General features: G+C 43.0%; 1 protein-coding gene across 1 annotated transcript in view; it reads right to left on the bottom strand.

The window, feature by feature from the left end:
• The window catches only part of LOC120994006 (thread biopolymer filament subunit alpha-like), a 41,065-nt gene extending 27,443 nt beyond the window's left edge, over positions 1 to 13,622 (bottom strand). Inside the window, exons 1-9 of the mRNA XM_040422467.1 lie at positions 13,529 to 13,622; positions 12,975 to 13,459; positions 9,587 to 9,798; positions 9,182 to 9,242; positions 7,831 to 7,926; positions 7,333 to 7,509; positions 2,387 to 2,512; positions 1,750 to 1,863; positions 1,428 to 1,534 (exon numbers count right to left, since the gene is read on the bottom strand). Of these exons, the coding sequence (XP_040278401.1) occupies positions 1,428 to 1,534; positions 1,750 to 1,863; positions 2,387 to 2,512; positions 7,333 to 7,509; positions 7,831 to 7,926; positions 9,182 to 9,242; positions 9,587 to 9,798; positions 12,975 to 13,459; positions 13,529 to 13,622 (1,472 nt within the window). The remainder of the gene's footprint in view (positions 1 to 1,427; positions 1,535 to 1,749; positions 1,864 to 2,386; positions 2,513 to 7,332; positions 7,510 to 7,830; positions 7,927 to 9,181; positions 9,243 to 9,586; positions 9,799 to 12,974; positions 13,460 to 13,528) is intronic.
• Positions 13,623 to 14,861: the final 1,239 nt, after the last annotated feature.

The raw sequence follows: 14,861 nt of genomic DNA, 5'->3' as shown, positions 1-14,861 counted from the left end.
CCTGCCCAATAGGACTTAGGAACATGGTGTTCCGTCTCCACTCATCAAACTCCCGACGCGTTTCCCCTTTAAAATGGAGAGTTTGTGGCTACAAGCCATTCATCTATGACAGGATTATCCTCTCCAACGCCACCATGCTCAGATAACAAGATCCCCTGATGAACCTCTCTATTTTTAAGGGGAAACGCATCAGAAGTTTGATAAGTGGAGACGGGACACCATATGGACATATCTTCATTATAGGCTCTTTTACCATTGGGACCTTTTTTTAGGCAGGGATTCTAATACCAGGGCGCAGCTACAGAGAAGTGGGGTCGCCCCTATGGGAGCGCTGCTCCACTTACAAGCAGGGAGAGTATAGGTTGATAGGGATAGCCTCCCAATGTGCCTATAAGCGTATGTGAATTTATTCATCTTTATTTTCATCAATTTTGGTCCGGTCCCTCCGACGAGCACAGAATTGGTATCCTGGAAATAACAGACTGATCACCATCCCGTATAGTCCAAGCCTTCATCCTAAGTGCTACCATTCACCAGGAGAACCTAAGTGACCTCATTGTTTACTTGTTACCCTCACCGACATTCCATCAACAGTATCGTGAGTAACCGCGGTGCTGTAACCTTTTTCGTTGTGCCTTTTCCCATGTGCCTAAGTCCTATTGGGTCATACGTCTCCCAAAAATAATATATATATATATATTTTTTATTATTATCAATTATCTATATTTGTTTATATGTTTGTTGGTATAATTTTTGAATGCAATATTAAAACTACAACTCCCAGAATCTTCCTTTCACCGCTATGGCAGTTACAAGAACAACCGAGTAAGTGTGCACGCTGGAAATTGTAGTTTCACAACAAAGATCTGTCTTTCCTTACCTTTACCGAAACCCGTGGTGTCAGATGATCGGCTTTTTTTTTTTTTTTTCAAACATGATTTCATGATACTGTGTCACAAGACGGCTATCCTATAGGTCTGGCCACCTACTGGTTGTGGTGGTTCTCCAGGGTTTTTCTAGAAAATTTGTTTCATGAGAAATTGGATTCCTTAAAGGGGTTACCCAGGTTTGGCAGCTTTTCTGGGTCATGTGCAGCTTGGGGACACACCACCTCTGTTTGCCAGTCATTGGCTGTGGCTGCACACGCGACCCCTGTCCACTCCGGAAGTTGACAAGCAGGGACCAGAGCGCAAACACCCCGGTGGTAACCCAAAGGAGCCAGTTCCCTCGAGGTGGAGACCATTTGATCAAGGCTTACTAGCCAAAATGCATCCTGTATACTTTGTGTGATACAATAAAAGTATAAACCTTGAAACGCGCTACGTTTACCAGGATTTCTCTTCACTTGGTTCCCTTAAGGTGGAGAGACAGCCAAAAAGGCTGCCAAAGTTGGACAGCCCCTTTAACCAAATGTAAGGATTTCTTACCTTAACTCTTCACTGTCCATCAGCTTCTTGTAGGCTGTAATCTCTACGTCTAGTCCCATCTTCATGGCCAGTAGATCCTGGTATTCTTGACAATAGTGAGCAATTTGCTATTAAGTAAAAACAGAAAGTATTTTACCATTACGGTGAATGTACCTTTCGATGATGGCAGATAGTCCTAAAGTTCCTTCAGTTCAGCATTGGCTGTAACATTAGAAGTAACGTGCTCATGATTATTTTTAGGACAACCATTTTTTTGAGGTGGGTTGTCAAGGCTTTAAGATGTTTCCTCCATGGAACTGCATGTAAAACTTGTGGACTTTACCTTTCTAATGTCATCCAGTTGAGATTTGAGAGCTGTGACCTGTTCTTGGTAGGTGTCAACCTCGTTGGTTGAGCTTACTTCGGCTTCTGCTATGGAAGATTCCAGTTGAATGTTCTGTAAGGCAAGACCAGAGTCACTGATATGAACACAACCTCATGACATATACACTAAACTGTATACGATGTTCTTTCTTATATCCAAGAAACATATTTCATTTTTCATTTTCAGGTCATCAAACCAGACGTGGTAATGGAAACCCTTCTGACACTCCTTGGCACTGGATAAACTGGATTTTACCTGGCAGTGAAAACGTCATCACTCCCGGCCCTCTCAATCAAAGTGGAGAAGGCACTGCAGTTGCAGAGAGAGCAGAACCTCTAGGAGTAACGGGGACATTATTTGCATTTGCATATATTAAAACATCATATTTCTCAGCAATGTGGGCACATATGAACATGGGACCAACACAGATGTCTTCAGCTGCCAAGCCCACATGTCACAGGTCAGCCAGTGTCATAGGTACAAAACTGCTGACAGATGCCCTTTAAATACAACATATATACATTTAAACATGTTGACATACCAAGGATAACAGTTTTCATTTTTTTTGTCATTCATGTTAAAAAGTTAAACCTACCAAAGACTTAATCCTTTCAATCTCACGTTGAACTGAGTCAACCTGATGTTTGAGCGTCCTGTATTCCTCTTTATAGGCTGAGAGTGCTTGTACGGATGGTTGGGAAGAACCACTTGCCAGAAAAATCTTTAAAATAAGGGACACGTTATTATATAGGGAAGAGTAGTGAAAAACAAAATTATAGCAATCATATTATTATAGGCTGTATATGTGATATACATCGACAGACCAGGGGCGTACACAGATCTCATAGGGACTCAATATAAAATGTAGTATGGAACCCCCTGCCCCACCCTGTTTCCCAGTACGTTATTTAATTAATTAGGCAAGGCAGAACGCAAAGCACAACGTCCCAGATTATTGCTGAATTTACGTAAAGGGGTTATCTGGGAAAATAAATTGATGAACTATCCTCAGGATAGGTCATCAATATCAGATTGGTAGGGGTCCGAAATCTGGGACCCCCACTGAGCATCTGATAGAAGAGGCTGGATGCATAGTGAGTGCCGTGGCCTCTTCCTAGGCCATGTAACGTCACCATACATCACTCAGGTATTCTAGCTGCAGCTCAGCCCCCATTCAAGAGAATGGGGCTTAGCTGCAATACCAAATTCAGCCACTATACAATGTATAGCGCTGTGCTTGGTAAGCTACCAGGAGGCCACAGCTCTCATTGGAGCAACTGAAACAGCTGATCATGGGGGGTGTCGGGACTTAGACCCCCACCGATGTTATTATGATGACCTATCCTGAGGAGGACATTTTAATTTAAAAAAATTGTAATATTAAAAAGCTTCCCTCGGCCTTACCTACGTTCTCTGATTTCTATGTCGGAAAGAAGTGAACAGGTGCCTCAAAAATATGGCCCTCAGCCTAAACATTTCTCAATGTATTCACACTAGACAACTGGCATACATATATTGATAAATATTCACCATACAGCTATAAATCACTGCATCCCTTCACATAATGTATTATAACATATACAAAACTAGCTGCCTGCAGCCACCAGCAGGGGCGCTCAGTGCATAGAAATTTATACAGTTACTATTGACTGCAATGAAAGCTGTACTAATTTATTGCATGGAGCTCCCCTTAGTGGTGACTGTATGAAAATTCAGTGTTTTCATGTCGGATACAGAAGAAGGAGTTTACCCTCACATTCCCCTGGGTCGCGTAGTCTGCCTCTATTGAAGAGACGTCACTGAGAGTGAGCCCTGCAAATTACTTATTTGCTTTATTTATGGTACAAATACCTAGAGGTGTATCATGAAGTTCCTGGGTCTCAATGCAAAAATCTGTGTCACCTAAAGGCCCCCATATGTATTAAACTATTGGCCGCTGAACCTGCCAACAATGAACTATTCTATCTATCTATACTAGCAGAATAACTTGGCTTCGTAAGGGTCTATTTTGTTTGTTATTTGTGTGTGTGGTTAAAATATCTCCCCAGTGCCCCCCAAAATAGCGATATTCACAGTGGCCCTAAAAACAGTGACCCCCACAGCACCCCTCCACCTTAGTAGTGACCTCCACAGTGTCCTGCCTCCTAAACAGTGACCTCCACGTTGCCCTGCACTTTAACAGTGACCTCCACAGCGCCCTACCCCTTAACAGTAACCTCTACAGCACCCCACCCCTGATAGTGACCTCCACATCGCCCTGCCCTTTAACAGTGACCTCCACAGAGCCCTGCCCCATTAACAGTGACCTCCACAGTGCCCTGCCCCATTAACAGTGACCTCCACAGAAACCCCACCCCCTTAACAGTGACCTCCATATCGCCCTGCACTTTAACAGTGACCTCCACAGCGCCCTACCCCTTAACAGTAACCTCTACAGCACTCCACCCCTATTAGTGACCTCCACATCGCCCTGCCCTTTAACAGTGACCTCCACATCGCCCTGCCCTTTAACAGTGACCTCCACAGCGCCCCACCCCCTTAACAGTGACCTCCACAGCACCCTGCCCCATTAACAGTGACCTCCACAGCACCCTGCCCCATTAACAGTGACCTCCACAGCACCCTGCCCCTTAACAGTGACCTCCACAGCACCCTGCCCCCTTAACAGTGACCTCCACATTGCCCTGCACTTTAAAAGTGACCTCCACAGCACCCTGCCACATTAACAGTGACCTCCACAGCACCCTGCCCCATTAACAGTGACCTCCACAGCGCCCCACCCCCTTAACAGTGACCTACACAGCACCCCACCCCCTTAACAGTGACCTCCACAACACCCTGCCCCATTAACAGTGACCTCCACATTTCCCTGCACTTTAACAGTGACCTGCACAGCGCCCTACCCCTTAACAGTGACCTCCACAGCACCCTGCCCCATTAACAGTGACCTCCACAGCACCCTGCCCCATTAACAGTGACCTCCACAGCACCCTGCCCCTTAACAGTGACCTCCACAGCACCCTGCCCCCTTAACAGTGACCTCCACATTGCCCTGCACTTTAAAAGTGACCTCCACAGCACCCTGCCACATTAACAGTGACCTCCACAGCACCCTGCCCCATTAACAGTGACCTCCACAGCGCCCCACCCCCTTAACAGTGACCTACACAGCACCCCACCCCCTTAACAGTGACCTCCACAACACCCTGCCCCATTAACAGTGACCTCCACATTTCCCTGCACTTAACAGTGACCTGCACAGCGCCCTACCCCTTAACAGTGACCTCCACAGCACCCTGCCCCTATTAGTGACCTCCACATCGCCCTGCCCTTTAACAGTGATCTCCACAGCGCCCCACCCCTTAACAGTGACCTCCACAGCACCCTGTCCCTATTAGTGACCTCCACATCGCCCTGCCCTTTAACAGTGATCTCCACAGCGCCCCACCCCTTAACAGTGACCTCCACAGCACCCTGCCCCCTTAACAGTGACCTACACAGCACCCCACCCACTTAACAGTAACCTCCACAGCACCCTGCCCCCTTAACAGTGACCTCCACAGCACCCTGCCCCCTTAACAGTGACCTCCACAGAACTCTGCCCCCTTAACAGTGACCTACACAGCACCCCACCCCCTTAACAGTAACCTCCACAGAACCCTGCCCCCTTAACAGTGACCTCCACAGAACCCTGCCCCCTTAACAGTGACCTACACAGCACCCCACCCCCTTAACAGTGACCTCCACAGCACCCCACCCACTTAACAGTAACCTCCACAGTGGCCTTATAACAGTGAAGATAAATGGCTGAGATGTTATGGAAACCTGGTGTAAAACTGTGTGTACAACAGTGAGGCAAAGACTGAAGGAGCTGTGAGCTTCTATTGGCCAATACGGGTCATGTGACCGTGTGTATGTCAGTTAGGGCAGTGTTTTTCAACCACTGTGCCGCGGCACACTAGTGTGCCGTGAGATATTGTCTGGTGTGCCGTGGGGAAAAATTCCAATTTGGTCTATTTGTGAGCTGAAGCCGCATGTTACGGACTATATAGCTCCGGTGTCACTGTCCTGTTACAGTCTGACAGGAGGAGACATCGCAGTAGATCACCGATGCGCAGAAGAGCGCCGATGGATCTGATTATCGCGTCGCAGCGCAGAGGAGCGCTGAGTGATGGATCTGGAGGAGACATGAGCAGAAGAGCGCTGATTAATGGATCTGGATGGAGAAGCGCGCCTTAGGTGTGACGGACAGCGGCTATCTGGAGGAGACAAGCACAGTAAGTACTGAGTGACAGTGAGACAGGAGCAGATACAGTGATGGACAAGTTTTTGAAAAGGAAAGAACTGGACCCTGAACAAAATTCGGAGCCAGATGAGAGCCCAAGTATGAGTGGGGATCAAAAGAAAGCAAAGATGGTTAGCTCAAGCAAATTCTCTGGCACAAGGCAATATAGCGAAAGCTATATTTCATTTGGATTTACTTTCACCGGAGATGCAAAGAAACCAACTCCACTGTGCTTGGTGTGTGGTGAAAAGCTATCTAACAGTGCTATGGTCCCAAGTAAACTTAAACGCCATCTCCAAACGAAACACCCTTCGCTTCAAAACAAGAATGCGGACTATTTTGTTCGCCTGCGTGAAAACACGGAGAAACAGGCAACTTTCATGAGAAAAACCACAAAGGTAAATGAAAGAGCTCTTAAAGCTAGCTATCACGTTGCTGAACTTATAGCTAAGTCAAAAAAGTGGTGGTGTGCCTCGTGATTTTTTTCATGAAAAAAGTGTGCCTTTGCACAAAAAAGGTTGGAAAACACTGAGTTAGGGTATCAGTGAAGGACCTGTGAGCTTCTATTTGCTAATTCGGGTCATGTGATGGTGCCATATTTGCATTTTTTGTGAATATCTCAAGAATTGCCTGAATGGTAGCGGAGTGTTTGGATCACTATGTATTAAAAAAACAGCCTCAAACCCTATAAAATATGATGCCCACAGGCTACCTTTCCTCAATTAAATGGAATAGCTTCGGGTGGATTTACACGTTCCGTAAATTTTATGCCACAGACAAATCCACTGCAAAACCAGCATTTCTTCCATGTGAATTTTTATGTGGATTTGGATGCGATTTGCAATGGAATTGCTCAGATTTTGCTCTTTCGGTAAGACATCTTGTTTTAGATTTGTCCCTGGTATAAAATTTACGGATACTTGTGAAACCACCTATAGGATTCTTTGTCTCAAGAAAAGGGGCAGATCACCCTTCACATCTACAATACATGAGTAAATGATGGGTGAGCAAGAAAAGGGCCCTTCTGTCCTGGAATAGAATATATGGTGGTGTGACAAATGACCAGTAGGGGGTGGTATCCTAATTGTTTCTTCTAGAAGGTATCTACTGGGGGGATGATTTCCTCTAAGTAGTATCTGGCAAACAACCAAAACTAACAGTTATCAGATGATAATTCTGAAAAGAGTTAGGTACTATATAGCGGTATATAGTTCAGGACACTATGACGTGCGGGTAATAAATACTGTTACAATTACCTTGCTCTGAGCCACTGCAAATGCCTCCTGTTTGGTCTTCGCGACAAGTAATTCATACTGTGCTTTCATATCAGAAATGGCCGAAGTCAGGTCCACCGCTTGGGCATAGTTGTCAAATGAAATGGAAATGGCTGCCTTTGTGCCGCTGGTGACGATGGTCTGGACTTCTCTGACTCTCTGTGATTTGGAGATAGGAAGATTGAAGACATTAGGAATCATATTATCCATGGAACAGGATCAAGAACAGGCGGATTATCTGACAAATTAGGTATAAAAAGTGATGGAAAAGACATGCATGCTGATCTATCTAGATCTGATTCATAAGCTCCACCTCTAGGACTCCTTGGAAAGAAGTCCCTCCCTGTCATAGGAACCTGGGCAAGTGTCACAGAGGAGTCACGGCTGCTCTGACACTGTAAGCATCTCTTACTACTGTGCCAATTTATTATGGGAATTTGCTGTTACCTACAGTAATGTCTTTGTGTCTCTGCTACTTACAGCGTCGTACAGCTGTTTAGACAGAGTGATCTGATCTTCCACCCCAGTTAGTTTTGTCTGTAAGTCAAAGATGGTCAGATACAGATGGTCCACATCCTGGAAGGAAGAGAGAAATCCATTAGCTTATAAATAGGCAAATGTCTAATCTATCTATCTATGTATTTATCCATCCATCTCATATCTATCTATCTCTTATCTATCTATCTATCTATCTATCTATCTATCTATCTATCTATTTATGTCGTATCTATCGATCAATATATCTAATATCTATATTATATCTATCCATCCATCTCATATCTATCTATCTATCTCTTATCTATCTATCTATCTATCTATTTATGTCGTATCTATCGATCAATATATCTAATATCTATATTATATCTATCCATCCATCTCATATCTATCTATCTATCTATCTATCTATCTATCTATCTATCTATCTATCTATCTATGTATCTAACCATCCATCCATCTCCTATCTATCTATCTATCTATCTCCTATCTATCTATCTATCTATCTATCTATCTATCTATCTATCTATTATCTATCTATCTTGTATCTATCTATCTATCTATCTCATATCTATCTCGTATCTATCTATCTATCTATCTATCTATCTATCTATCTATCTCCTATCTATCTATCTATCTATCTATCTATCTATCTATCTATCTATCTATTATCTATCTATCTATCTATCTATCTATCTATCTATCTATCTATCTATCTATCTATCTATCTAGTATCTATCTATCTATTATCTATCTATCTATCTATCCATCTCATATCTCTCTATCTATCTATCTATCTATCTATCTTATATGTACAGTACAGACCAAAAGTTTGGACACACCTTCTCATTCAAAGAGTTTTCTTTATTTTCATGACTATGAAGGCATCAAAACTATGAATTAACACATGTGGAATTATATACATAACAAACCATTTCAGGGGACTACCTCTTGAAGCTCATCAAGAGAATGCCAAGAGTGTGCAAAGCAGTAATCAAAGCGAAAGGTGGCTACTTTGAAGAACCTAGAATATGACATATTTTCAGTTGTTTCACACTTGTTTGTTATGTATATAATTCCACATGTGTTAATTCATAGTTTTGATGCCTTCATAGTCATGAAAATAAAGAAAACTCTTTGAATGAGAAGGTGTGTCCAAACTTTTGGTCTGTACTGTATCTATCTAATATCTATGTCTCTATCTATTATCCATCTATCTATCTATCTATCTATCTATCTATCTATCTATCTATCTATCTATCTATCTATCTATCTATCTATCTATCTATCTATCTTATAAAAATAGCTGAATGTTAGATGAATGGGGGTATCTTACCTCTTTAAGTGCAGTCCATTCTGACTCCAGAGACTTTGTGGATGCGCTGTCCTCCTCAAATCTGCAAACAACAATGAGAATCAGTTTAGTGTATTGAAGTGGAGAAGCGACACATTGTATCCTTCAATCATCAACAAAACAACCTAGAAAACATACAGGTCATTGTTTTTTTTCTCTTTTAACCAGTTGTTCATGTTGAACAATCCCTTTAGATTCCAACCTGCAAAGATCCCCAGAGAACAGCTATATTCTGAGCAGGAAGCGGGCAATAAGTATTATGTTTTCCTGCAGCGCCGCCACAGGAGAAGTGAAGTATTACACAACTCTACGGCACTTGCTCTCCTTTACATCAGTGACTACAGAGAACCCCCAGTTCAGGGATCTACACTTTCGGTGCTCACTCACTTGGACTGGACTTCTTCAATCACTTGCTTGTAATGATCGATTTCTGCCAAAAGTGCGGTCTTGGTTTGAGATAAAATGTCAATCTGGGCTCTGTATCCAGCGATGGCAGTAGTTGCGACCACTCCGGGGCTGGCCGGAGCACTGGGGTCACTCCTGTTGTACAGATTGATCTGGGCTTTCAGAATGGTGTTCTGCTGCTCCAGACTGCGGACCTGCAAACGAGAACAATTCCTGTAACATCTCCGTATTCCTGTAGTCACGCAGGGCGTCCAGTAACTGGGCAAGGTGGGTCCCGTGTCACTGACTGGGGGTAGCAAGCTCCCGCAAACTGGCCTTCGCTGTATCTGGTATTCTACTTAAGTCACATTCAAATAAACTGCAATACCAGATACAGCCTATGGACAAGAGTGGCGCTGTTTCAAGAAAAAAATAATATTTTATTTTTAGAACTAATCTTAGCCAACCCCTTTAGATGATATCATTTTGGCTACTCGTCAATCACATCATAAGACTACGGTGAAAAAAAGGAAGCAAAATGGGGCATGCTTGGTGTAGTACCTTAGGAGAGCAAAGTGCCAATTAGACAACAAAGTGCTCACCTGAGGTGGTTGTTCAGAGAGGCTCAACCCTATGGATGGGCATGAAGTGTTGAGATGGCTGCTGCATATCCCCGGGTCCTCAGATCAGAAGAGACTGCTAAGTGAGCGATGAGCAAAAGTAGAAGCAAAGGGTGGATCACGCTGCCGACGAAATCACACTGTAGATATGTTCTCTAGTGATGAGCGGCAGGGGCAATATTCGAATTTGCAACATTTAACGAATATTTGGATGAATATTCACCATATATTCGAGAATTCGTGATCTCCAGTCATTATTTTCTTGATTGCGAAAATTCGCAATCAACACTACTCCTAAAATCAAAGACATTGCAGCCTTCTCATTGGCCCACAAGCTAGAAGCAGGGAGGGATCATGTGTACTGTTTTAAAAAAAACTAGAATATTCAAAATGACGAATATATCGCTATATTCTAAATATTCGCGAATTCTCGAAGTGCAAATATTCGTGATAAAAATTCGCAATTTGAATATTCGTGATCAACACTAATGTTCTCACAAACCAGCTCATTGAGATGACGCGTTTCTGGAGCGGAACGCTCCCTTCATCAGGTCCAATTCAGCATATTCATGTTATTCTGATTTGGACCTGAGGAAGGGAGCGTTCCTCTCCCGAAACGCGTTGTCTCGATAAACTAGTCTGTGAGAACATATCTACAGTGTGAATTCATTAGCAGCGCGATCCAACTGCACCGGCTCACTTCGCTTCCACTTTTGTTCAACGTTATATAAGACAGGTCACTTTTAGGGTGCCTTCGCGCACAGCAGATTTTGTTGCAGGAACTTAGGCACCTCTTTCAGGTGTCCATGCGGCAAAAGTAAAATGGAAACCAGCTTGGAGCTGACATAGATTTAAGTCTTCCTTTACTCCAGAAAACTGCCATTAAAGAAGAGAAATGCGCAAGGGAGAGTGGCGAGGGAAAAGTTTAAACGCCACTTGGGGCAAAATTTAGACACAATGGTGTTTAAAAAAAATTGCAAAAGTGAGGCTTGCAACTTTTTTTTGCCACTGGCATGGGATGAATAATAAATTCCCTCCATGGACTTCTGCAAGCTCCATTCAGATGAATAGAAATGATTTTCAGTTGCAGAAATTTTCTGCACGAAAATCTTCCGCATGTGAAGGCGCCCTTAGATGTAACCTGACAACATTATAGATTGCCTTTAGATGAGGGCGTATGATCTGATCACTAAACAGCTCATGTCACCGGTGCCCTCTTCCCCATGACTCTTCTTGTATCTAAGGTGTCTTAAAATACACAGATATTGACATCGAAATCCCTTAAAGCTGTGCTGAAAGAAGTATCACAATTAAGAGGAATATCGGAGAGGCTGATTGTCTTGCCTTTGATGGGGGGGTCAAGGAAGCAATCTAGAGGACATAGGTGGCCCGCTAGTGCAGGGACTCAATTGCCTGAGCAGCACAGTCCACATAGATAATAAACATAGAGACAGCCGGGGACGGCAGCGATAGCAGTGCCCAGTCATTCCAAGTAGGTACAAAATGCAGCTGGCTATTGTCATAGCATGGCAATGAATGTGTCTTATGTATAAGCAGCTGTGATCATATACATGGAAAATAAACCAAGCATCATATAACATTCCTTATAGTCAATGGCTATCTTTTAGTACCATGTCGCTATTAGGCAACATTAAGTGCTGTTTAGTTTCTTATTATAGCTTTACACAGGTGAAACTCGAAAAATTAGAATATTGTGCAAAGTTCATTTATTTCAGCAATGCAACTTAAAAGGTAAAACTAATATATGAGACTCTTTACATGCAAAGCGAGATATTTCAAGCCTTTATTTGCTATAATTTGGATGATTATGGCTTATAGCTTATGAAACCCCAAAGTCACAATTTTGAGGGTATGGATTAATTAGCTGACTACAGTGTGACACTTTGAGCGTAGAATATTGAACCTTTTCACAAAATTCAAATTTTAAGCTGCATTAATGCAATTCCTTTTAATTTGCATTACTGAAATAAATGGACTTTTGCACGATATTCAAATTTTTCGAGTTTGACCTGTATATTTGTCTTATTCAGACCTCCAAATTTTGTGCATAGACATAGAGTTAAATGATGTCTGCCTGTATCCACCAGTAGAGGGAGCTTAAGAGCCTACTGAATACTGTTATATACTAAACTCAAGAATAAGACAGCATGCAGTGAGCTCCTAGGCTTCTTCTAGTGGTAACTTCAGGCAGACCTAATTTTATCATTTTTTTTATATGGGCCCTATAATTGAAAATCAGAACACCAACTATATATACATAAAGATAGATAGATAGATAGATAGATAGATTTGTAGTAGCATAAATGTAAATAGCAGCATATCAAAGAAAAAGGAGTTCTGGGAGGGATGATATGGCCTCCACAGAGCCCTGACCTCAACATCATTGACTCTGTCTGGGATTACATGAATACACAGAATTTAAGCAAGCCTACATCATCCACAGAAGGTCTGTGGTTAGTTCTCTAAGATGTTTGGAACAACCTCCCTGCTGAGTTCCTTCAAAAACTGTGTGCAAGTATACCTAAAAGAACTGATGCTGTCATGGAGGCAAAGGGTGGTCACACTGAATATTTTTTTGTTCATTCACTTTGCATTTTGTTAATTGATAAAAATAAACTATTAAAACTTCTGTTTTTGAAAGCACTAAAGTTAAACTGAAAGACGGTAAGGTGCCCCCCCCCCCCCCCCCAAAAAAAGAGAGAAAGAATGCTACCATGGTCAGATATAGGCACATTAATCCTTAGAAGTACCTTATCAATGAAGCTGGCAAACTTGTTGTTCAATATCTGGAGTTCCTCCTTCTCCTTAAGGCGGGTGACTTGAACAGTGTCCACAGAGGGCAAGGATGGGTCAATAGATGGAATATCAGGAGCACTTGGACCGCTTCCCAATCCCCCAAGTCCTGGCTTGACACTAGCAAATAGGAAGGATGGACTTCCACCATAGCTGCCTATCTTGAAGCCTCTGCCTCCTAAGCGACTTTTCAGTACACCTATGGCTCCTCCAAATCTACCTCCTGCACCACCAATGCCACCTCCTAACCCAAATCCTGCTCCTGCACCCCCACCCAAGCCTGATCCTAACCCATCTCTCAGAGCAGCACCACCAGCCAGTCCAAGGCCGCCTCGTAAGCCAAAACCTGCTCCACCTGCTGCTGCCCCAAGCCCAACAGCTCTGGAGAGTCCAACTCCTCCAAAGCCTCCTCCAAAGCCTCCTCCATAGCCTCCTCCATAGCCTCCTCCATAGCCTCCACCATAGCCTCCACCATAGCCTCCTCCTCCAAAGCCTCCAGAACCTCTGGCACTACTCCTGGCCGTAGAGAAGAGCTTGTTGCTTCCATAAGATGCGCCATAGCGCACAGCAGAGCTGCTGACTTTTACTTGCTTCTCCACACTCATCCTGAGATGTATCCAAGACTAAAACCTTCAGAACAGAGCTGCACTTGGACCTCTGAGCAATTATATACTTCTGCTTGGTGTTCACAGGAGACGCACAAACTTTGCTTCCTATTGGGCAAATCTCCTTTTAACCAGACTCATCAAAATTCTGCAATCAAATGTATAAAATGAGCCTGGGGGTTAGTAATGATGAAGCAGCTGAAAGAATTTAGAAAATGTCAATGTGCGAGGCCTAAATGGAAGCTTATTGCCAAAGGCCAGCGTTACCTCCACTTTGCTTCCAGGCAGAAGCCTGTTAAAACTTGTCTTTTCCATATTCAGAGGATCATCATATTTGGTGGGTTGTTCCTCACCATTTCAACCATGATGTTCTGAATATACTGTATTCCAGGTAAGTATGAGGAGCTTCAGATAAAGTCAAGAAGGATCTTGCCACATAGCTACTTTTCTTGAGGTTAGATGCATGCTACTACTGTAGAGCTCTGACTGAAACTCAAGTCTCTGCAGGACTAACATTTACATACTTAAGTTTAAAGGAACACTGAATGTAAAGTCATACAAATAGGGAACTCCTTTATTGTAATATGCAACTGTAGTGCTGGGCAATTATACTGTGCAGAAGAGCGATAGATAGATAGATAGATAGATAGATAGATAGATAAATAGATAGATAGACACAGATACATAGATAGATAGATAGATAGATAGATTTACCTATACACAATGCTGCTTGAAAATTTATGAATCTTTCAGAAGTTTCTGCATAAATTTGCCATGAAAGTACATTAGATTTCCTCACAGGTCCTAAAAGTAGATAAAGAAGACCAAATCAAGCAAATGAGCCAAAAAATATTTGACTTGGTCATTTATTTATTGAGGAAAATGGTCCAATGTCCCATGTCTGTGTGAGCGAGAAAAGTATGAGAACCTTCACTCTCAGTATCTGGTTTGACCTCCTTGCGCACCAATAACTGCAACTAAATGTTTCAAGTAACTGTTGGTTAGTCCTGCACATTGGCTTGGAGGAATATTAGTCCATTCCTCCATACAAAAAAAGCTTCAGCTCTGTTATGTTGGTGGGTGTCCTCCCATAAATCTCTCACTTCAGGTCCTTCCGCAACATTTCTATTAGGGCTCATGGACACAAACTTGTGTGGCCCATGCCCATATTACGGCCCGTTCACTTGAATGGGTCCGCAATCCGCAAGATATGGATCTGTGCGGTGCGGAGGCACAGAG

Source organism: Bufo bufo, chromosome 3 (genome assembly GCF_905171765.1).
Source record: "Bufo bufo chromosome 3, aBufBuf1.1, whole genome shotgun sequence".
In the NCBI taxonomy this organism is placed as follows: Eukaryota; Metazoa; Chordata; class Amphibia; order Anura; family Bufonidae; genus Bufo; species Bufo bufo.
This window is presented reverse-complemented; position numbering and strand designations above follow the sequence as displayed.